The following is a 23,241-nucleotide window of genomic DNA, read 5'->3' as shown; positions in this document are numbered from 1 at the left end:
TCGTGCCCTGGGCCAAAGGCAGGCGCTAAGCCGCTGCGCCACCCAGGGATCCTGGAAATGACTTTCTTAAGATTAAGTAGCAGTCCCAAACTCAGTATGCTTCGGCTCCCTGGGACATTGAGGGAGAACTTTTTGCTCACTTTCCTTCAGATCTCATTTGGTGGTTGATGGTTTTCTACTGGCTAGGTACCTGGCAAGAAATGCTTTCACAGATTTCCAGCAAATGTTCTGGTGGGAATGGTGGGGCATCTGAACTTATAGAAAAACTTTAGGTTTATATTTACTGTGTGAGGTTGAGGGGGTTTTGTTAATATGCTGAAAGAGATGTGATCCTGCCTGTGAATTAAAGCAGGCCGACCTTGGGCTCACAAGTCCTGAGTGTCAGCAGAAAACGGGAGAGGGGTAGGCAGAAGGGAAGTGGGAAGAAGAGAGCAAGGTTGGGAGCATCTTTTCTATCTTGTTTGTTTTCCTTTTGGTGAGAAAGAGTGAGAAAGTTACTGAATATAACTGGAGCTGCCGAACTGAACTGGCCCCAAACTGTCTTAATTTGTGTGAGAGAAAAGCTGTGGTATTTAATCTTCCAGAGCAGTTCTCATCACACAGCTGGGGCCTGCTGGCTGTCATTGAGGTTCTGCAAAATTTGATTTTTGTACCTTCTCTGAACTTTTTTCTGGTGACCCAGCGTCTGAATGCTGTTCACTGGCCTTCTAACTCCATCCAGGCCTGGACTCTCCTTTCTTACCAGAGCTCCTTTTTTTTTTTTTTTTTTTTTTTAAATTGGTGAGGTGGATATTAATGGTTGGCTGATTAAAGAAACTCATAGTAAGATGTTAATGATTACTCTGTTACTCCTCCAGGGAGTATGTGCATATATTCACAGAGCTGTTACAGAGATGAGATGGGGTGGATCTTCAGTTGATAGGTTGTAACTATGGAAATATCTGGTATAAAAGAGTGTAATATATTTTGTAACCTTGTCTGGCTCATATCCTCATTTTACAAATCCCAGAGACTCATTGGCTCAAAGATGTGTCTTTCTGGAAAGAAGTTAGAGAAGTTTCATCATTATTTTTTTTAAAGGGTTTTATTTATTTATTCATGAGAGACACAGACACACACACGGAGAGAGAAAGAGAGAGAGAGAGAGAGAGAGGCAGAGAGAGAAGCAGGCTCCATGCAGGGAGCCCAACGCGGTACTAGATCCCAGGTCTCCAGGATCAGGCCCTGGGCTGAAGGTGGCGCTAAACCGCTGAGCCACCCGGGCTGCCCAAGTTTCATCATTATTAAGAATATGTCAAAAAAGTGCTTGATGTCATTAAAGATATGGAAACAACCAAGTTTCTGTCAGTGGATGAATAGATAAAGAAGATGTACACACATGCACATACACACTGGAATCTTATTTAGCCATAGAAGAAGGAAATCCTGCAAAAATTCGCAACAATGTGTATGAACATTGAGGGCATTTTGTTAAGTGGAATAAGTCAGACAAAGATACCAGACAAAGGCCAAATACTGTATGATCTCATTTATATGTGGAATCTAAAAAAACCCAAACAAACCCAAACTCATAGATACAGAGAAAAGATCAGTGGTTGCCAGAGGCAGGGAGTAGGATTGGGCGGGGATGGGTGGAGGTAATCAAAAAGTTCAAACTTCCAATTTTAAGATAAGTAAGTCTTGAGGATTAATATATAGCATGGTGACTATAGTTGACAATACCGTATTGCATATTTGAATGTTACTAAGAGAGTAGGTCTTAAAGTTCTCATCAGAAGAAAAAAAAATTCTATGTGTGTTGATGGCTGTTAACTAAACTTACTGCGGTGATCCTTTTGAAATAGAATTTTCTTTTGAAATTTATTTCCATTTCAAATTGTTGTCTATAAAAATATTCTTCATGACATACTGCTGTTGTTGCCAAAGCTCTAAGAATATAAATGTACATCTTAAACCATCAGCTTCATCACGGGTTATTACAATGCAAGGGGTCCATGAACTTGGACAGGAAAAACAATTAGCTATTTCACTAACTCCTAACAAAAATTTGCATCTCCTTTTATTACAAGCATAGATCATAAAACACAGGATTGGTAGTAACTTTGGCTGTAATACCAACAAAAATCACAGCCATTTTCACTTCACATTACGCCTGAAAAATCATCTGGCTCATCATCCCTGCACAACATGTATGGACCCAACTGTTGGATCATGACTTTGAATGTAATCATAAAAAACAAAGATTACTCTGTCACAGGTCTTTTTACTATTTTGTAAGTGAATTTCAATATAATTGGTTTTCCTTTATAATGCCATCTGCTTTATTTTATGCATTTAAAAACATTGGTCTGGTGTACCATGCTGCCAAAGGGGACAGTGGGGATTAAAAAAAAGTAGGGGGGGCGGTGATAAGAATAAAGAATAAAAACTCTAATCTATATCATTATCATGAGATATAAACATTTGGTATACCAAAGAATGCTCATATTCTCTCTTCAATGGGTTGAACATATTTTTACTCATGGGGAAAAGGAATAAAAGACAATTCAAAATAAACAGAATTATTAAAAGTTATTTTTTATAATAAATAGAAATATTTATTTCATTAGTTTCAATATAAAACAACTATAAAAATTATCAAGGGACATTTACAAGTTTAATAGTTACTATACAGTTCAACTATTAGATATTCTTGACATACTCTTTTTTTTGAGATATAATTGACATATAACATCCTACTAGTTTTAGGTGTACAACCTAATGATCTAATTTATGGAAAACCTAAGGACAGTTGAGGAAGTGCTTGGCTCCTGTGTATTTTGAGCATTTTGAATGGTGATGTTTGTAGAAATGCATACCTTACCTTGCTGTTCCTAGGCAGGTAAGTGCTGTCACACATGTGGATTTTAAGGCCACAGGCTCCACAGCCTGGCAGAGGCTTAGATGGAGTAGACTGGGATTGGGCTGTGCACAGAGTCAGGAATGTGACCATTCTGGTCTGGGCAGTTGGGGAGGGACTCCTTTCTCCACAGTTCCCATGCTGTTTGCTTCTGCTTTTCAATTTGACTGCATCAAAGCACACTCTCTAGCGGAGGGGGTCCATATATCTTTGTGACTTCAGAAAATATGCATGGCTGGTTTATGAATCTTAACCACCTTTGAAGGATGTGCTGAATCAACGAGAAATGGAAGTGACATCTGATTCTATACATGGAGACGACAAAGAGTCACATGCAGGTAATGAACCTTTGTTTAGAATGTTATGGTTGCTTGAATTTCTGCCCAGTCGTTGTAGACAGGAAGCCCAGGCATGACTCAGTGAGTCAAGAATTAGTGTGAATATTACTGAGCAACAGATTCTAAATTATTTTCTCCTCTGGGTGATCTTGGAATTAAAATTTTCTTCTCTCTTAATATTATGAAAGAAGTTAGTTACATGTAAAGAACCTTACAATGTCCGTCATTAACAGCGTTTCAGAAGTATGATTTGCTCTGCTTACTGGCATGGTAGATCTTCATGGATAGGGCCACTGCTGACCTCACAGCCTCATGCAGGGCCTGGCACTTGAAGCATGCTTATGAGTGTGCTTGAATTAGTGCCAGTGTCTAATGATACTCTGTGAAAATTATTTCATCTCTATTCTGTGATGCAAGATTTGCCCAAAAGTGTTTGTTGTATGACAGTCATGGGGGGATAAAAATCATGCTGCCCCCTACACTATAGGGTTGTGAACTGTATCCATGATGATGCTCCAAATTTCCAACATTGGGTAATGAATTAATGCTGGTGGTGCTCCTGCATTCATTTATTTGTTCATTCCTCTTTTGGTTTGTTCATTCATTCACTTCATTTCCTATCTGTTGGGACCAAGTTCCTTATGGACTGCTGGGAAACAAAGGCAAATAAGGCAAGATCCCTGCTTTATGGGTCCTCGAACACACTGATTCAGCACAGTGTGGTAAGAGGTATAATAATGTCACACATTAGGTGCCATGGGACCACAGTCAGGAGGGATTAAGTCCTGGCATCTTTGCTTTTCCCTGGAGGATAAGGGAATGTTTTCCAGAGGAGGAACCTGTGAGGTGGCAGAGGAGAGTGTGGAAGAGAAAGATTCCCAGCCAAGGGAAAGTGTGTGTAATTTCAAAGGCATCTTGGGTGAATCATGTGGTAAGATGCCATTTCCATATTTATGATGCACCTCCTCTCTCACTGCCCATGGCCCCATCCATGGCCAGTTTGCAGCTCTGGGTATAGCCTCTTTATAGGTTCTTTCCTCTGCCTGGAATACTTGCTCGTCAGCTTTTGACTAGACCCTCCTATTCTTTCTGGAATTGGGCACTGGATTAATTGCATCTCTTTGGAGATGCCTGTCCTGACTGCCTGTCTGAAAGTAGTTTTCAGCCTGTTTTTCTCCTACCACTTGTCCTGTTGCTTGTTTTAGCATTCTAGGCACAATACCAATTGCTTTGTTGACTTGGTTGTTGATAAGTCCCCCCGACTGTGATCTCCGCAAGGGCAGGGACCAAGATTTTCTTGTTCACCACTGTGTCTGTAGTGCTTCATCTCTACTATATCTCATCCACACTCCTATTTATCTCATACATGTCGCATTTAGCACATTTTCTGTAACATATTACCAGTGGGTTACTTTTATCTTATTAGAAAGATTACACAACAAAGTTTATTTTGTATATTTTGTAGTAATGGCAGGTGGAAAATGCTATGTGACATGGCATGTTGGAAGAAGGGAAAATCTAAAGGCCGAATTGCTCAAATAATTATGACTGTTTTCCCTATTTGGTCTCCTCCAAATGAGATTGCTTGTGTGTAGGTCTGTTTAATGCCAAGGGGTGGCCGACAGGCCTTCTTGGTATCAGCCAGGAGATGGATGGTTGACAAGTCCTGATCTGTTCTTAGTGATAGCTCTTGCTCTTGGCTCTCGATTCCAACTTTCTGTTCTCTGAGGAAATGGGGAAAAAACTCATTGGCATACTACTCTGAAGGTAAGACTTTATTTGTGGAGACAACTTTTTATTTAACTGCTTGCTTGTTTCATTCATTCATTTGGTAAGTATATATTACCCACCTACTATATACCAGATGCCATGCTAGTCACTAGGCATGAAAAAAATTTTAGTATGATCAACATTTAAATTATTTTGGAGTAAACTGAGGTAGAGGGCTATGTGAAAGAACTCACGTGTCAGCAGAGAGACATATTTTGTGGTCTGTGTGGTAATTTTTTTTTTTTTTAATTGCTACTGGTGAGAAAATGATGATGATTTGCACTTCTGACATCACTGCTAATGTTAGGTTTCTGGGCTTGGCTCTTTGTGCTGCAGAGGCAAAAGGCATGTGAGAGGCTTAATTTCACCAGAACGCTGCACCTGTTGCTGGCTATTCTTGCATATGAAATCCAGAACCTAGAGTCACTTGCTTTCATTTCCTTTTCCTCCCCACTCTTTCCGGTGTGGAGGGGGTCAGATTAGTAGCTCTTGTGAAGAGTCCGCACCTTCTTCCTTCAGGGTTTGGTTGTGATGCCCTCTGGAGCAGCAGTGTTAGGTCCTTTTGTCCTTTTGTTGCTGGAAGACTCCCCTGTGAGTGGCCACAAGATTTGGAGGTTGGTGTTTATGCCAGTTTGGACTGGGGTGGGGCAGGACTGGCTTTCAGCAACTATTGCTGCTACCTGATACTTGGAACCTTCCTGCTGTTGAGGAACGTAATTTCCTCTTGGTTTCATATGATTTTTGGCTATGACTCTGAGGAAGAGAGGAAATATTGTATAGTATCACTTACTTTTAGGAAGCTGACCTGGGATTCCCTGGGCTCCATGCTGGTTCAGTTACTGCCCTTGAACGTCAGCGAGCTGCTTTGGGAGGCTCATGATCAGTAAACAGAAAAGCTCTGGGGCTGGGAGCTGTCTGATTCTGAGGTTGAGAACATCCAGAGCGAACTTGGGTTTCATTTGGTGTCATGAGATGCAGTTATTTCATCTTTCAAATGGGAGTTGAGATACTGGCACAGCTTAATTTGTAGGAACTTTGCAGGCATCAATAACAATAAATGTGAAGAAACCGTGAAGATTAGGGTCCCCAGTGTCAGCGAGTCTTTACTGAGCAGTTACATATTCCTGTTCCAGTAGGGACATAAGGGCCTCCAGCGCTCTACTGAGTTGGCAACCTTCAGGAAGATATTTTAGTCCAATGTTTCCGATTTAAGACCAAGTCTGTTATATTCGCTTTATTTATACTTTCATAGATAGACAGGTTTACTCATGGACATTCCCCAAGGGGAAACATTTTATGGAAAGTTGAGCTTTGTGTGGAATGGTACCTAAGTGATCCCAGGCTGCATGGTTGGGCATGGCCTGTTCACCACCAGGGGCTGCCCTGGGATAAGAGGGCCTGTTTTTTGTTTTTGTTTTTTATTTTTGCTTTGTTTCTAGATCACTGTTTTCTCCTTTGTACCTTCTGGAATCGTTTCCAAGTTCCACCCTCCGATCTTCCTCTCTGTTCTTTGTGACTTCTTAGAATACTTTAACAATAGGCTGCTTGTACATTTTTTGCCTTCTGAAGTGATCACTCCCACCGTGTTTGTTCAGCCTCTGCCCTCTCCTTTCCCTTTTTACAGGCTCCAGCCTGTCTCGGTGCTTTAGCTGGATCCCCGCAGGGATCGTGAGTGCCCCAGCACTCCCTTCTGTGGCACTTGGTGTTGCGTCACTCTGCCTGGCTTCGGAACTGGTTCTCGCCACAATGCATGGAACAGAGTAGGCGCTCAGTAAACCTGGCTTGCCCCCCTTCCCCCATTTCCCCATGAGACCTTGTTGCTACATCCCATGGCTCATAAATTCTTGACTGATAGCCAGTACTTGCTTTTCCTCTCCCTTACCTGCTTACCCCTTGGAAATGCTATCATCTCAGAAATCCTGGAGCTGATGAATACACTCCTGGTCAGTTCCTCGGCCCTGGTTCTGCCTAGTTATTACCTGGATTCTTCCTTCGTCTTCTCCCCATGCTCAGCCCTAAGTGGTCACAAGCAGATGATTACACCTCATTCCTAAGTTGAGAGGGAGGACCCGTGGCAGTTTGGGTGGGCGTGGCCATAATTAGACAGGGCTATCTTTGTGTGGTATCAGCTCTGGGAGGAATATACAGATGACTCACATGTGTTAATACCCATATCCTCCTGAGTAGCCAGCATCCTCAGATTTACATAAGGGCATCAGACTCCAAACAGAAGACATGGGCTTGAGATTGTCACTGCAAGTGACTGAGGGGCCAAGTGTTAAGAGTTTGCATCTGGATCCACAGGCTGGTGTGCCCTATGGGTGTGTGACTTAGGTCACTTTTCCCACTAAATGCTTTTTCTTCTAAGAAAGTGTGCTTTTCCCACGCTTTTCTTCATACCTTCTCATGAAGCTTGATGTTACTAGAACCCTCTGAAAGTAGAGTTTTTCTCACAATGCCAGCAGATGCACTATAAGCAAAATCACTCATTTGACCTCTGCTCTGCACTGTTGTTAGTGCTATCGCCTCTACTTTTCAAAATGAGTCCACCTTTGTACCTGAAAGAGCCTTTTTCACCTGGCCACAGCTGTCTACTCCCCTGTGGAGTTCCTGTCTCCAGCTTTGGGATCTGCCCCAGAGCCACAGATTTTCATTCTGCCCCCATCGTAGACAGGGACACTTCCCTCTACATCGGCTGGGCCTGTTGCCCGGACTGTGCTCGTTGGATGTGGGAGCCGGTCTGTTTCCCCTCCCTGTCCTGCTCCGCTGTTAACCTCTGCTCTGATGATGTCTTCCACATCAGCTCATCTCTCTTCTTTTAGTAAGTGTTCATTAATTTCTTGTCCTAAAGGGATGGCAATATTTCTTTTTCACCTGATTTATAAAAACAGAACATGCAGAAACTTCAGAAAAATCACTTCCATTTTCTTCCCTTTTAAGTAATGTTTAAAAATTCCTCTTTCCTTTTAAAGCATTTGTGTTGTTATTTTATGCAACTCTTTTTATGTCCCCTTAAGTAACTATTCCTGCTCCCTGAAGAACCCAAGCAGTGACCTTCCTTTCTTCTGCCAGAGTGAGTTGCTTGTTTCTTGAGTGGATGTCCCATGTACCCCTGCATTAAGCAGCCGGTACTTTGGGGCTCCTTCTATTGGCCTGGCAGACTGGCTCCTGGCTTCTACAAAGTCTTGGCGTCACTCAAAACAGCCATGTAGTGTTGGCCTGTTCTAACGCCGATCATGTCAGTTCCTGGGGACCTCACCTCTGTTGATTCCAGGCTGTGGCCATTTCTGTTTGGAAGTAGCATTGCTTGTGAGAAACCCTGCTACACATGAATAAACATACATGCGCACAGACACACACACATATGCACACACCATATTGTGAAAGGAAGGCTGCCCTGGGAGGGAACCCAGGTTCCTGCTCAAAGCCCTCCTCACCTGTCTGGATGTAGGGAGTGGAAGTGTGCACCTCCCATCTCTCTCTACCCATCTCCTTAAGGGATTTGATGGTACTTGTTCCTTACTTCTGAATCTCAACTACTTTTGTGCAGTTTTCCTGAGATAATGGCAAGGACATTTATAATTTAATCTTGAAATACAACTTCTAGGAGTTTTTCTTTTAATTCATTATTCCAAGTAGGTATCTTTGGCTATTTGCATGCTAGGGAATAAAACTAATAATACTTAAAATATGATTTCTTTCCTCCTTCACTGGCATGTTCTTAAAGTCTGTGTCTGAGGTCAGCCTCTATGTGATTGGGGATAAATTCTAAGCTCTTCAATGGTGAGGATTTTAGCTTAACTCTCCCTAATGTAATTTTGTTGATTATAATGTCATTCCATTCCATTAATATACTAATATGGAAACAAAGGCATGATTTCAGATTTTATTTATATCTTCATGCTTTGGGAAAACAATCTCATGAGAAATCACTGAGCCCATTAAATACCATCCTTGATGTTACTTTTTTGGTTTTGCTTGTTTTTAGAAAAGTTTTCCTGGCTTTTACTCTTTGTAATTGTTTTAACCATACCAACAGTAGCGTCGTGAGTATTTTTAGATAGGTTATTAAAATCATGTGAAAAATCTTTTTCGTGTCAACATGTGGAATTTTGTTAGTGATCTTTAATGTGATCAAGAACTAAGGTAGAATTTCCTAGCTAGGAAAAAAATGAGTAAACGTATCCTGATACAGTCTTTGATTTTTCTTTTTAAAAGATTTTTATTTATTTATTCATGAGAGACACAGAGAGAGAGGCAGAGACACAAGCAGAGGGAGAAGCAGGCTCCATGCAGGAAGCCTGATGTTGGACTCGATCTTGGGACTCCAGGATCATGCCCTGGGTCAAAGGCAGGCACTAAACTGCTGAGCCATGAAGGTGTCCCTCAGTCTTTGATATCTTAGAGAAGTTGTATTCTAAATAATAATTACTCTCATGAAAATATGAACGGGATTGGATTCATTACTAAGAATCTTGAGGGATAGAGACTATACCTTTTTGGTAGTGCTGTGTAGATGGTCTGGACTGTCAGGGGACTTGGCTCAAATGGTGGAGACCTGTGTAAAGTTCATGAAGATGATTGGACTCCAAACCTTCTTTTTCTGGCATGTGAAATCTTTGAGGATTATGAGTTTAGGGAATCGTAGGTATTTAAGAAAGATCCCTCTGGGGAACCTGTGGAAAGGTGAATTGGAGTGGAGAGAGCCAGGAGGCAGAGAGGAAGAAGGACGCTACAGATGGCCTTGCCAGGAGACGGAATGAAAAAGGATGTGGTTGAGGCAGGTGTGAGATGAACAAGGCCATGAATTTCATAGGTAGTTCCAGCATTCCTCATCTGCAGTTACAGTAGTTTGAAAGAACTCTGAAAACCAAAAGGTACTTTCTTTGTAATTCATTTGAGAGTAAACCTGATCTTGACTTGAATTCATTTGTTGGTGAAGTCTTTTACTGGTAGGATGCTTTTAAAAGTTCTTCTTATCTATCCCACTTACCATTCATGACACACACGTATTTGTTGCAGGACTATTAAGGTATTTGATTGGGGGAAATTGCTCTGGATCTTGCTGTTTTTGTTTTGTTTCGTTTTAGTGTAACATATACCCAATTTGCTCTATTAACTTTACTTAAGTGGGAAAGGTTCTAATTTGGCAAAACAGCTGGTTCAGGGGTTTTGGACAAGGGATTGTGAAGCTCTATTTGGCCTGTTTATGCGGTAAGGTTGATAAGACTGACAGATTAAATATGAAGAGAATTGTGAAGGAAAAGCACATTCCTAGCCTGGAAGACTCCATGGTTAATGATGACACTTACTCATTAGTGTGAAAAGCAACAGAACTTTTGGAGGGATCAGAAATGTTCATTAGATAGTGCCTGATTTATTGGAAAGGACACATCCTGGATTTTTGAAGTGTTGCTTATGTGCAGAATCTTGGACTGAATCACGAATCCCTAGAAAAGACAAGTGGCAAAATTTTAACATGACCTGTGGAGTAGTTCATAGTATTGCAGCAGTGCTAATTATCTAGTTTGACAGTAGTACTCTGGTTATGTAATATGGTAATGTTTGGGGAAGCTAGGTGAGGGGAATATGATAACTCTGGATACTGTTTTCATACCTTTTTTGGTAAATCTAAAATTATTTCAAGTTTTAAAATATGAGATAAATGGTTGCTTGTCATACCAGGAAATGGCATCATCCATGCTGCTTTAAGTAGAGAATATCTATTAGCTGCAGCACAGTTTTCTTGGAGATTCAAAGTCTAAAACAGCAAATCCAGTAAAATTTCAGTCAGGTCTCCTCCTTCCCCAGTTATTTTTAAAGCTGACCTTGTTTTTATCATAAGATTAATTTAGCATTTTGTGATCTGAGAAAAATGTTTGATTCTGGCCTAAGTGCACATAGAAGAATTACAAAGTGAAACCAGTTAATGTCTAGAGAGTTTGCAGGAAGCACCTGAAGTCCAGTGTTCGCTGGCACTTGGCCTCCCTCATGTTGGAAGGTGTGGTTTGTCGCTAGCTTTTGTCTGTTGTTCTGCAGGGTTAGATGTAGGTTCATTAGTTAGGTCTGACAGTTATAATGAGATGTTCAAAGCCAAGAGGGTTTGTAGATAACAGAAAGGATGAAGAAAATGCGTGCCTTCAGCAGGTCAACTCACCTGTGCCTGACCGTGTTGAAGCTGCTGGGCGTGTGCCTCCCCAGTGGAGAGAGCTTAGTCTCCCAGGGGCTCTGTTTCACTCTCTTGCTTCTACAACACCTCCTGTAGTTTCAGCTGATTTTTTTCTGTGATTCTCTCACCAGTCCAATCCTTTCTTTCCTTTTTGGTGAGACAGTAGGCCTAGGCTGGCAGCCAGTTTCTGTTGAGCTATAATAGAGCTAGTGGTATGTACAAAATTTGATTATTGCTGTCAACACCAGATTGAAGAAGAAAGCGCGTACCCTAGATGGATTCTTGCAACATAAATGGTCTATTGGTTTCCCAAGAACTAGAAATGAGGTCAACATGTATTCTAGAAGAAGGGGTCTGTGGGTAGAGTGGGTTCTGATATTATAGAACAATTTAAAAATGTGCCCTTCTATTAGATCTTCTTAGAAGAACTTTCAGAAAACTTTGATAAGCTGATGGTTGCTCCTGATTTTCTTCACCACCAAGTATTTATAGCAACTCTGACAAAGCCTTTGTACTTGTGTTTGATCAATGGTTTGCTTTTCCTGTATAGAATCCATGTTAGAATTTGTACTGGTTGACACAGACCATATTTGCTCCTGAGCTATGATGACATTTCCACTTAACTTAATATGAATGTTTTAGAAATTTCCCACAATGGAAAGTTCTATTTGACATAGGAAAGTTCAGCGGCCAGTTTCATAGTTAGCTGTATGCCAAGAAATAACTAAAACAATGGATTACATAGTGCAGCCTTGGGACATGGAAAATTTCTTAGAAGAGGGATGAATCATATTATTATTACATGTTGTAAGGCTTGAGGCCTTATCTTGGAAAATAAGGAAAAAGTTATTATTTTTAAAAGTGTATGGCATTTTTGTGTTTTCTTTGTCATGTTTTATGTAGGTTTTATTCTATTTTTCTTTTCTTAGGGATCAAGAAAATGAAAATCCTAAAATAGGTTGCTTTAGGAAAGAGATAGTTGACATCATACATGAATTTGTTCAAACATCATAAAGTCCAAAGAAAATTATAATTTCTGTATATTAGATTGAATTAGATTAGATAATCCCCTCATTTTTTAAAAAAGATAATCTCTGAATTAGATTACAGTTTTTGAATTTAAAATTAGATAATTCTTTGAATTAGATTGATAATCCCTTTGAATGAGAATAATTACTGTCCTCCTCATATCACATTTCTTTTTTACTTGAAGTAACGTGTAACATGTTACACAATGTTACATTAGTTTCAGGTATATAAAACGTAGTGATCCCACAATTGAGTGTATTACACAGTGCTCACTATACTTAAGTATAATTACCATCAGTCACCATACAAAGTCATTACACAACTATTGACTATATTCCCTATGCTGTACTTTTCGTTCCTGTGACTTATTTGTTATTTTATAACTGGAAGTTTGTACTTAGTTCCCTTGACCTGTTTTGCCCATCACCCCACCACCTCCCCTGTGACAATCACAAGTTTGTATTCTGTATTTATGAATCTGTTTCTGTTTGTTTATTTGTTTTGTTTCTTAGGCTCCATATATAAATGGAATCATATGGAATGTATTTTTCTCAGTCTGATTTATTTTGCTTAGTGTAATACCCTCTAGCTCCATCTGTGTTGTTGTGGATGGCAAGATTTCATTCTTTTTTATGACTAATATTCCATTCCATTATGACTAATATACATATACACACATACATACATACACACACATAATAGATTTTTTATCCATTCATTTATCAAAGGGATCCTTCGATTGCTTCCACATTTGGCTATTGTAAATAATGCTGTGATAATCTTAGGGGTCCATATATCTTTTTAACGAATATCACATTTTTAAGAGGTAAGGGGAAAATATTGCTAGTGTCTAGATCCTGACTTGTTCCTCTTGACTATCTTCAAAATTTATTTGATTTTTAAGTCACATCTGGTCTAAAATTTCTTCCTATAAATATCTGTGGCTGTCTGAAAGCTGCTTTAGTTGAGCCTATGTGGTTGTTTTTCAATTTTATTTATTTATTTTATTTTAGAGAGAGAGTTTGTAAGTGGGGAAAGGGGGGAAGAGCAGAAGAAAAGAGAGAGAAAATCTCAAGCAGACTCCTGCGGAGTGAGGAGCTCCACGTGGGGTGGGGCTTGCTTCCATGATCCTGAGATTATGACCTGAGCCAAAACCAAGAGTCAGGTGCTTAACTGACTGAGCTACCCAGGAACCCCAGAACCTATTTGTATTTAAGAGGAAAACCTATACAGATACCCAGAGGGAAAGGAATGATTGTAAATGGTTGAAATATATTTACATTGAGAATTTCATCTTAAAAGTTTTCTTCAGCAGCCTTTTGGTAGAGAAAGAAGGGCCAACTGCTTTAGCAGTCTGTTACTGGAGATCTAATTCAAAGGTCAGTAGTTATTTAGCTGGCATGAAACCTGTACAGCAACACCAGTTCAAAATGTTGAAATTTTTTCATAGCTGTTGGAAAATATCCACTGTTAAAGCCAGACATCTTTAAGATCTTGTTTTGGAACTGTAGCCAGTTTTCATTTTGATTAAGTGATCCCCATGTCTTACTAGTTGTTCTGTATTTTGAGTATTGAGCCCTGCCTACAAGAATGGAGGCATTTTGGGGCTACTGATAAAATTAGGCTTTGATAACCACCAGAGAAATGTATATCAAATCACAATGAGATGTCAGTCCATACTGACTATGTTTGTTTGTAATTAAAAAGACAGATAATCATAAGTATTGGTGAATATGTGGGGAAATTGGAACCTTTATACACTGCTGGTGGGAATATAAGATGGTACAGTCACTTTGGAAAACTGATGGTTCTTCCAAAGGTTAACCATAGAGTTACTCTATGACTCAGCAATCGTATAGAGAAATGAAAACATGTCAACATAAAAACTTGTTTCTGAATGCTCATAGCAGCATTATTCACATCAGCCAATAGTTAAAAACAACATAAATGTCCATCAGCTGATGAATGAATAAATAAAATGTGGGGTATTTATACAATGGACTATTATTCAACCATAAAAGGAAGTGAAGTGCTGATGTACACTGCTACATGGATGAACTGTGAAAACATTACACTAAGTCCAAGAAGCCTGTCACAAAAGACCACAGATTCTATAATTTTATTTAAATGAAATGTGCAGGAAAGGCAAACCTATAGAGACCTACAAGTAGATTTTCATAGTTGTCTAGGGCTATCCAGTAGGGAAGAAAACAGAGGCTACCTTATGGGGTGATGAGGGTGTACTGAAATTGATTGTGGTGATGGATGCATGTAACTGTGAATATGATCTCTGAATTCTATACTTCAAATGAGTTAATTACATACTATGTGAATTATATCTTAATAAAGCTTTCAGAGAAAAGAATTGGGGGCACCTGGGTGGCTCAGTTGGTTAAGTGTCTGCCTTCGGCTCAGGTCATGATCCCTGGGTCCTGTGATAGAGTCCTGCATTGGGCTCCCTGCTCAGCGGGGAGCCTGCTTCTCCCTCTGCCTATGTCTCTGCCTCTCGCTCTATGTCTCTCATGAATAAATGAATAATATCTTAAAATTAAAAAATAAATAAAAAAGTAAAAGCCTTAAAAGTTATGCTTTGGGGCACCTGGTGTCTCGGTTAGAGACAGGCTCAGGTCACAATTCCAGGGTCCTGAGACCAAGCCCGGCATCAAGCTCCCTGCTCAGCAGACAGTCTACTTCTCTCTGTGCCTCTCCCTCACTCATTCTCTCTCTCTCTCTCTCAAATAAATAAAATATTTATAAAAAAAAATTGGGCTTTGACCATGTGGTATAATCTGCAGCACTGTACTTTTCGCTGTCTCATTCCTCACAACAATCCCAGGAAAGAGGTGGGGCCACTACTCCCATTTTACAGATTTGGCAATTGTATTAGAAAGTATTTTGCCAGAGTCCTACAGTTTCCAGTCTAGGAAACACACAGAGATGATGAGGAGGAGGCAAGTTCCCTTTATCATACCTCAGCCAGTAGCAGGGAAAGAAGTGGCTTTTACCTTAAGCCCGTGTATATCCTGACAGGGGGTCCCTATTCTATGAAATATGAAAATCTTTGCTTAGGAGAAAAAGTTTCTATTTCAGAGCAGCAGAGAAAAAAGAATGGATAAAGAATAGGGTGAGGTTCTCTGCGTAAGGATTTTCTTTGCCTATTGTGTGTGGATACTGTGCAAGAGAGCACAGCACATACACAAAATAGTAGAGGCTGGAAAATCTGAGTCAAAAGTTTTACTTCTTATTTTATAACTCTGTGTGGTTAAGCTTATTTTTTCCCTCATAGTAATGTGTAAGGAATTGAGAAGAAATCCTTTGGAATTTCATTTCTCCAAGGTCTATATGCATATGAAAGTAAAATCACAAGTCCAATTTGCTCTTTGAAGTATAGTTAATATGTAATGAAACTCTTCAGCCCAATCTGTAGCCAGGGCAAGTGCCTCTATTTATATACATAGTGGGTAGGAAGGTGGGTGGAGGTGTCCCTTACCAGCCAACACTGTCAAAACAGGAAACATGTTATAATCTCTTTGTAATAGATTAGAAACATTAAAAGGCCCTTATTTGTGACGACTAAACACACACACACACATATACACTCACATTCAAAACAACAACAACAATAATAAAAACGACGTGAAGAGTTTTCACTGACTGCTAAATGTAACTTCCTGTCTGGAGGCTGGGTTAGTTTTAGTCAGATCCTCTCATGGGAAAAATAAAAGCCACCCCAACACAGGACATCCCAGTGTGCAGTTCGCAGGCTGCTTTTGTTGTCCACTTCCTCTGCATCTTTTTCCTCGTCACTGAAGCAATTGTAGGTGATGAGCAGCCCGGCAGCCACCCCGTTTCGTTGGAAAAAGTGCAGACTTGACTTGCTGGGGCCAGGAGCTCGCCAGGCCTGCAGGCACTTACCAGGTAAGTTTGTCAACTTGCATGACTCCAAGCCTGTGAGGTTTTGGAAAGGGGGTGACAGCCAAGACAGGGCTCTCTTAGTTGCTTAGTGAACCCAATTTGTTAAGTAAAAGAAGCACGGAGGGCAGGGTGATGATGGAAACCAGGCTGGTGGTGGATCACCAGGCTGGTGATGGAAACATACTGGTTTGTGCTTCCTGATGCCACATCTTTCTAGACTCCAGATAGTGGAGACCCAACACTGTCTGCTTCATCCTTCTCTTCAGAATGTGACAGCCGGTTATTGGCTTCTTTGGAAGAAACACTCAAAGATCCATAAATCTCTTGTGACAGATGTGCTTCAGTTTATCTGCCTGCATTTTTCAAAGTAGCTTATTATGTTTTGACTATTTATTGTCATAGACAGTTCTCTGTGCTGTTGAATAGTGATGGAGCTCATCCCATGGTGTACTTGATTTATTGTACTCACTAAAAAGATATTTTACTTTTTAAAATACATCGTATAGAGCTGATAAAGGGGCAAATAGGACATTTGTACTTTGGGGGGGTCTATAAGTGAAGGAGTTTTTGTTTCAGTACAGTGTTATTGAGGAGAAACATAGATGCAGAACTTCACGTTGGATGTGCTCATGCACGTTTCCCTAGAAAAACTAGGGTCACCTAGTTTTTCTCATCAGGTCAGATGTCCGTATCTTGATTAACGTATATATTTGTGTACTGGTCAGATAAGCTTTCCGAGTAAGCAAAACAAAACAAAAGCCCAAGTGATGGGTGTTGCTTGACCTCACATATCATGCTTGGATGTTGTCATTGTGGGAAAACTTTCAGGCTGGTTAGAAGTTTTACAATATGTGTTTCTTTCCTTTGTAATTACTCTTTACCTTGTTTCCCTTCCTAACTCCATGTGAATGAGGTGGTTAAATGCTGGTAGGCATGTTTTCTATGGAGCACATTTAAACTAAAATAATTGGAGCAGGGGACACCTGGGTGGTTGAGCTTCTGCCTTTGGCTCAGGGTGTGATCCTGGGCTCCTGGGAATGAGTCCTGCATCGAGCTCCCCGCATTGAGCTTGCTTCTCCCTCTGCCTGTGTCTCTGCCCCTTTCTCTGTGTCTCTCATGAATAAAAAAAAAATCAGAGCATGTTCTTTTAATAAAAGTAGCAAACCAATGTGTATATAATTTCAAATTCCACAAAGACTGAGGCTCTCTTCTCATTGGATTTTTGTGAACTGAATATTTCTGTGTATTTGCTGGGTAGATCTCTAGTGATCTTATTAGAAATAAAGATACAGGAAATACACTTTAATTTTTATTTTTTAAAGATTTTTATTTATTTATTTGAGAGAAAGAGATAAAGAGAGCATGAGCAGAAGTGGGTACAGGAAGAGGGAGAAGCAGGCTCCTCACTGAAAAGAGAGCTTGATGTGGGACTTGATACCAGGACTCCAGGATAATGATCTGAGCCAAAGGCAGACAGTTAACTGACTGAGCAACCCAGACGCCCCCCCACCCAAAATACATTTTTAATGGATGTTGCAGTACATGGACTTTTTTGGCTTTCAGAGCAGTCTCCATAACAGATTAAACTTTGAGATGAATCCTTTTTTGTGGGGTGGGGGGGAAGAATCTTTTATTTACAGACCTTACTTTAGGTAGAAAGAATGAAACCTTAAGTGCTTTGCATTTAACTTTTGATAATGCAGAAGACCGTTGTAGAATCTAAAGGGAAAGGAATAATAAAAAACGAGGTATAAAGTGGAGTGAATTTTAGATATATATTTGCTCAAAATTAGCTATTCAGTGTTGTTTTTGAAATTGTCAATTCTTTGCTCTGTGGTGTCATCTGGATTGGGGAACTCCAGTGTATTTGCCTCCCAGTCACCCACTGAGATACAATAGGGAAAAACTGAGTAAGTTGAAATCTGAATTTCTATATCTATCTATCATCTCTCTTTCTTTAATAGAGACCCTTTTTATTTTACAATATTAACCCTAAACTTTCATAAAATAATTCCTTTCCTTGTCTTAATCTTGATGTCTGTGTACAAATGATCAAATGTTAAAAATAATCTCATTGGGGGAGACCAAAGTTAATAAAAAAGTATTGAAAATGTGAAATAAAAAATTACTTGGTACCATTCTAGGACTTGCAGGCATCTACTAATGATGATTTATGTCTAGAAATTGCCCTGCCCAGGAAGCCACTGCTGGGAGGCCCAGCTTTTCTTGCCATCCTTCCTGCTTGCTTGTTGTCTGACAGGATTTTGTGTCAGCTGTTTCCTTTTTTGATGGGTTGGTTAAGATATCCTCAACCTTGACTCCACTTTAGAATCACCAGTGTTGGAACCCTACAGCCAGAGATTCTGATTTAAGCAGACTGAGGCCTTGACTTTGTAGCTTTTCAAAAACTCTCTGAGTGCTTCTACTGTAGATTCAAGGTCTAGAGGCACAAGGGAATGTTACTTGTTCCCTACGAGACCAAAAGCTCCATGAAGAGGACAGGAAGGAAACTTCATTACCATTGTATCCAGCTCCTAATAACTGTGTGCCTGGCATGCAGAAAAGGCTCAGTGTCGCCTTGTGGAATGAATGAATGAATAAATTCCTCTGAGCAACAGGAAGGGGATATCTTTGTTTCTGGTTGGTGCTGGTGTAGCAGAGTATGTTGTATTAGACAGTGGCTCCTCTGAATATCAGCTGTCATATGGGAAGAGATCACAGGGGAACAGGCTAACCTTGGGGCATACTGAACGGCCATCTCAGAAGAGACAAGCCTCCTGGTTGGTAGTGTCTTCGTGAAGCAAGGCAGGTTGAGTATGTTGGAATAAGAATTTCATCAGGGGCTGGGGTGTCTATGTATGTGTGAATGGGGAGGTGGGGCCAGTTGGGGGCACTACCAGGAGGTTCTCTGCAAGGACCCGTGTAAGGGTTAGTTTGAAAGGAAGGAGTGTGTTTATCTTTGCCAACATTAGGGGCTTCCTGACCTGCCAGTTGACTGCATCAGAGTGTAGTGAGGTTTGTCTGGAAAAATTTCTCAGGGCTTGTGAATTTTTAGCTGATCTTAATGCTTAAAAAGGAAATGCATTGGTGGGTAGGAAGACCAGGTGGCATATAATCTGCAGAGGTTAGAGAGAAAATTATTAAATTGGGAGAAGGGTAGACAGAGTGACTTCTTTGAAACAAAAGAATTTCGGGGGAAAATGAGATGTATGATTAACATGGTACTGGACAGCCATTCAAGGGATGACCTGGATTTGATCTCAGTTCCCCCTATGATCAGCTGTAAGCCACTGAAACTCTGAGGTAGGTCTCCCAACCAGTCAGATTCCCCAGGGGGCATTTTAAAGCACCTTGTAAGATATAGTAACATTCAAGGGTAAATAAAAAGAGTAGGATCTATAAAAATTATAAAAATCTAGTCAGTTGATAATGGGCTTTGCCTGGTACTAGAGTCTAGGGATAGGAATACAAATACTATGTTGATTATGGTACTTAAAATACATATAAGCTGAAGCTGTGCACCCTGCCGTCATTTTAGTTGTGTTTTTCCTTGGCAATATTTGAAAGGTGTGCTCATGACTTGGGTCCCAGATCCGTTTCATGTTACAGCTGGGTTCTTTGACTCTTCCTTAGAGGGCACCAGATGCTTCCTATTACAACTATTTGCAAATTCCAGATTTGTTTGGAGGGCCAGAGAAAAGACTGGTAGGAACAAGGACAGGTAGGAACACTAGATAGGATCTGGGTGCAGTGACTCCCTTGATCCTGCCCCAATATTTTGACCTTGATTTGAACAGTTCAGTGAACTGGCAACTCAAGTAGTTTTTTTTCCCACTAAACTATAACTTTCATTGTTCTGCAGAGGAAGATGAGTCATAGCCTAGTTTTACCATTGTGTCAAAGTGAAATTTTAGTCTAGGACTAAAGGAACACAGGTCAAACTTTCTGTCTAAACCAGAGGATTGAAACTTGGATCGTGAGCTGGGCAAAAGTAAGTGTGTCTCCCTGTGAGGGTGACTGTCAAGTTAGAGAGGTATTTTATTGTAAGAAACTTTTGATCCTAAACATAATTTTTATTTTTTATTTTTTAAAAATATTTTATTTATTCATGAGAGACACAGAGAGAGAGGCAGAGACATAGGCAGAGGGAGGAGCAGGCTTCATGCAGGGAACCCAGTGTGGGACTTGATCCTGGGACTCTAGGATCACACCCTGGGCTGAAGGGAGGTGCTCAAACAAGCTGAGCCACCCAGGCGTCCCTAAACATTTTTAATAATGTGTTTAAGTACCTTTAAAAAAAAAACTCTTAAGTAATCAACCTCTTTTTTTTTTAAAAAAAAATCATTGCAGAATAAACATTATACAGAGTAGAAAATTGTCATTCTCTCTTCCCCTCACAGCCATTGTTAATAGTTTTGTTTGTCCACCACACCTTTTCCTATGAATATACAAATGTGCAGCTTTATATCTAAGTTCCCACAAACAGAATGGTTTCTCTTTTTGTTTGTTTTTTTTTTTTTTTGTTTTTTTTTTTTTTTTTTGGTTTCTCTTTTTGAACCAAAGTCAGAACCATCCTGCTTTAATAGCCATTCCATTAAAAAAATTATTAGAAATAGTGAAATGTGTACATATATCTTAGTTCATTTGGGTTATTGTGGGATCAGGTAAGTGTTTACTGTTAATTTGCTGTCCATGAGGTATAAAGAGATGAAGAGTAGTATATAAATGTTTTGAATTTGGTTTCTTTTCTTTTCTTTTCTTTTCTTTTTTTGAGAGAGAGAGTGCACACACGAGTGACAGAGGGGCAGAGGGAGAGAGGAGGGAATCTTAAGCAATCTCCACACTGAGCAGGAAGCCTGACCTGGGGCTTGATCTCGGAACCCTGAGATCATGACCTGAGCCGAAATCAAGAGACAGATGCTTAACCACCTGAGCCACCCAAGTGACCCAGACTTGCATTTCTTTTTTTTCTTTTTCTTTCTTTCTTTTTTTTTTGGTGAAATTGAACTGCATGTGTTTAATGGTTCTTTGGACAAATTCCTCAGTGGATTTCATTTTCATACATTAAATACCTCCCAATCCCCACCTTTTTTTCTGTTGTTTGGATTTCTGACTTTTTTTTTTTTTAAGATTTTATTGATTTATTCATGAGAGACAGAGAGAGAGAGAGAGAGAGAGAGAGGCAGAGATACAGGTAGAGGGAGAAGCAGGCTCCATGCAGGGAGCCCGACGTGGGACTCCATCCCAGGATTCCAGCATCAGGCCCTGGGCCAAAGGCGGCACTAAACTTAGCTACCAGGGCTGCCCTGGATTTCTGACTTTTATTTTTTTATTTATTTTTATTTTTTATTTATGATAGTCACACACACACACACACACACACAGAGAGAGAGAGAGAGAGAGAGAGAGAGGCAGAGACACAGGCAGAGGGAGAAGCAGGCTCCATGCACCGGGAGCCCGACGTGGGATTCGATCCCGGGTCTCCAGGATCGCTCCCTGGGCCAAAGGCAGGCGCCAAACCGCTGCGCCACCCAGGGATCCCGATTTCTGACTTTTAAACTGATTCTGAAGGAAATTCCTACAAAATGGTAGATTTTGAATAACTAACTTGACTTTATTTTGAGTTTGAAGGCAGTTGACTATCAACTTAAAAGACAGAGGTGATTTCTGGATCTCTGCGCTAGAGGTTTCAGATTTGGATTCCGTATTTTCTCTCTTCTGACTGATGTGGCAGCTGTCATCATCATCTGAGACTGTGCTGAGACTGGTGATTCTTTAGGTGCCCTCCCTATTTTATTACATTTCCCTATACAGATAAGTTACTTTCATAGGGATGGCAAATCCCAGAGTATCCAAAGGATGCCCATTTTCCATGTAATTTGTGGAGCATGATACAGTTCGTGGGAAGAGGCCATGTAGTTGGATTTAAAGTTGAATCTCAGCCATCCTGCATGCTGGGTCTCCTTCTTCACTTGCTAAATGGTGATGATGGTGGTGTTGTGAGTCTTTAAAGGTGTATCCGTGTAAAATCCCTTGCATATTACTTGGCAGATGGCAGGGAGGATTATAGTAAATGGTGGCTGTTTTGTTAGTAGAGCTTTCCTTTTATTTTTTTTTAATTTTTAAAATTTATTTATGATAGTCACACAGAGAGAGAGAGAGAGAAAGTGAGAGAGAGAGAGAGAGGCAGAGACATAGGCAGAGGGAGAAGCAGGCTCCATGCACGGGGAGCCCAACGTGGGACTCGATCCCGGGTTTCCAGGATCGCGCCCTGGGCCAAAGGCAGGCGCTAAACCGCTGTGCCACCCAGGGATCCCTAGTAGATCCCTAGGAGAGCTTTTCAAGTTAATCCAGGAAAAACAAATGCATCCTAGATATTAAATAAAGATACGACAGTTTAGATGAGGACCCATATGCATCATCATACTGAAAACTGACCCGTTTGTCCTCATCCTCATATAGATCTGTTAGTGATCTTCCACATCAGAGCATCAAGGCTCTAGTTCTGTGCTGGACTCATTTAACTGCAGATCCGGTACATGGCAAGAGATACAGAGCTATACATGACAGCAGAGGGCCTGCAGTTGCTTGGAGAATATCTTTGTGGCAGGGTGCCCGAAATGTTTTCTTGGTTTCAAAGTTCACTTTCATTTGTTCAGAAAGGTTTTTATTGTTTTCAGGCAAACAAGGCAAGCACAGGAAAAGGGCAGACAGCCTCCCATATGATTCTGTGCTGTACGACCTATTTGCCTTTTGGTACCTTATATAAAAAGCTTTATTTAGTCTGCAGAGAGGACTGCTTCTTCAAATAGAGGGGAGCTGTCATAATGGTCTGGAAACTTGATAGATTTCAGTTTAATGCCGCTGATCCAGATACTGTGAGAGGCTGGAATGCACAGAGATTGTAAGATAGGCATTTCGCACAAATTCTTCCAGGTCACTTGCATATCATCAATGGAAATGCCTCATCAGATAGCAATCTTCTTGGCCCTCTGAGAGACAGTTCCGCCTGTCACACCAACACTGACCCTTTTCTCCTGGCCCAGCCAGGAGCTAGGAACCTGCTGCCAGGGTAAGTCTCCTGGCTTTGACCTGGCCTGTTTTCTTCTTCTACTCCTGAA

The 23,241-nt window shown here is 40.5% G+C and overlaps 1 protein-coding gene across 9 annotated transcripts in view; it reads left to right on the top strand.

Annotated features, from left to right (window-relative positions):
- Positions 1 to 23,241, top strand: part of UTRN (utrophin) — a 497,326-nt gene that overhangs the window by 41,466 nt on the left and 432,619 nt on the right. For 4 of the 9 annotated variants that reach the window (XM_072719118.1, XM_025997962.2, XM_072719099.1 and 1 more), the window contains exon 1: positions 15,892 to 16,123. The exons of 4 other annotated variants lie outside the window; for them this stretch is intronic. In XM_072719118.1, the coding sequence (XP_072575219.1) occupies positions 16,030 to 16,123 (94 nt within the window). In that variant the 5' untranslated portion in view covers positions 15,892 to 16,029. Of the gene's footprint in view, positions 1 to 2,999; positions 3,238 to 15,891; positions 16,124 to 23,241 lie in introns of those variants that run through there. One more of the 9 variants, XM_025997958.2, reaches the window with a different exon arrangement.

This window comes from Vulpes vulpes, chromosome 1 (assembly GCF_048418805.1).
Source record: "Vulpes vulpes isolate BD-2025 chromosome 1, VulVul3, whole genome shotgun sequence".
NCBI classification, from domain to species: Eukaryota; Metazoa; Chordata; class Mammalia; order Carnivora; family Canidae; genus Vulpes; species Vulpes vulpes.
Note: the sequence above shows the minus strand (reverse complement) of the source record. Positions and strands in the feature narration are given on the sequence as shown.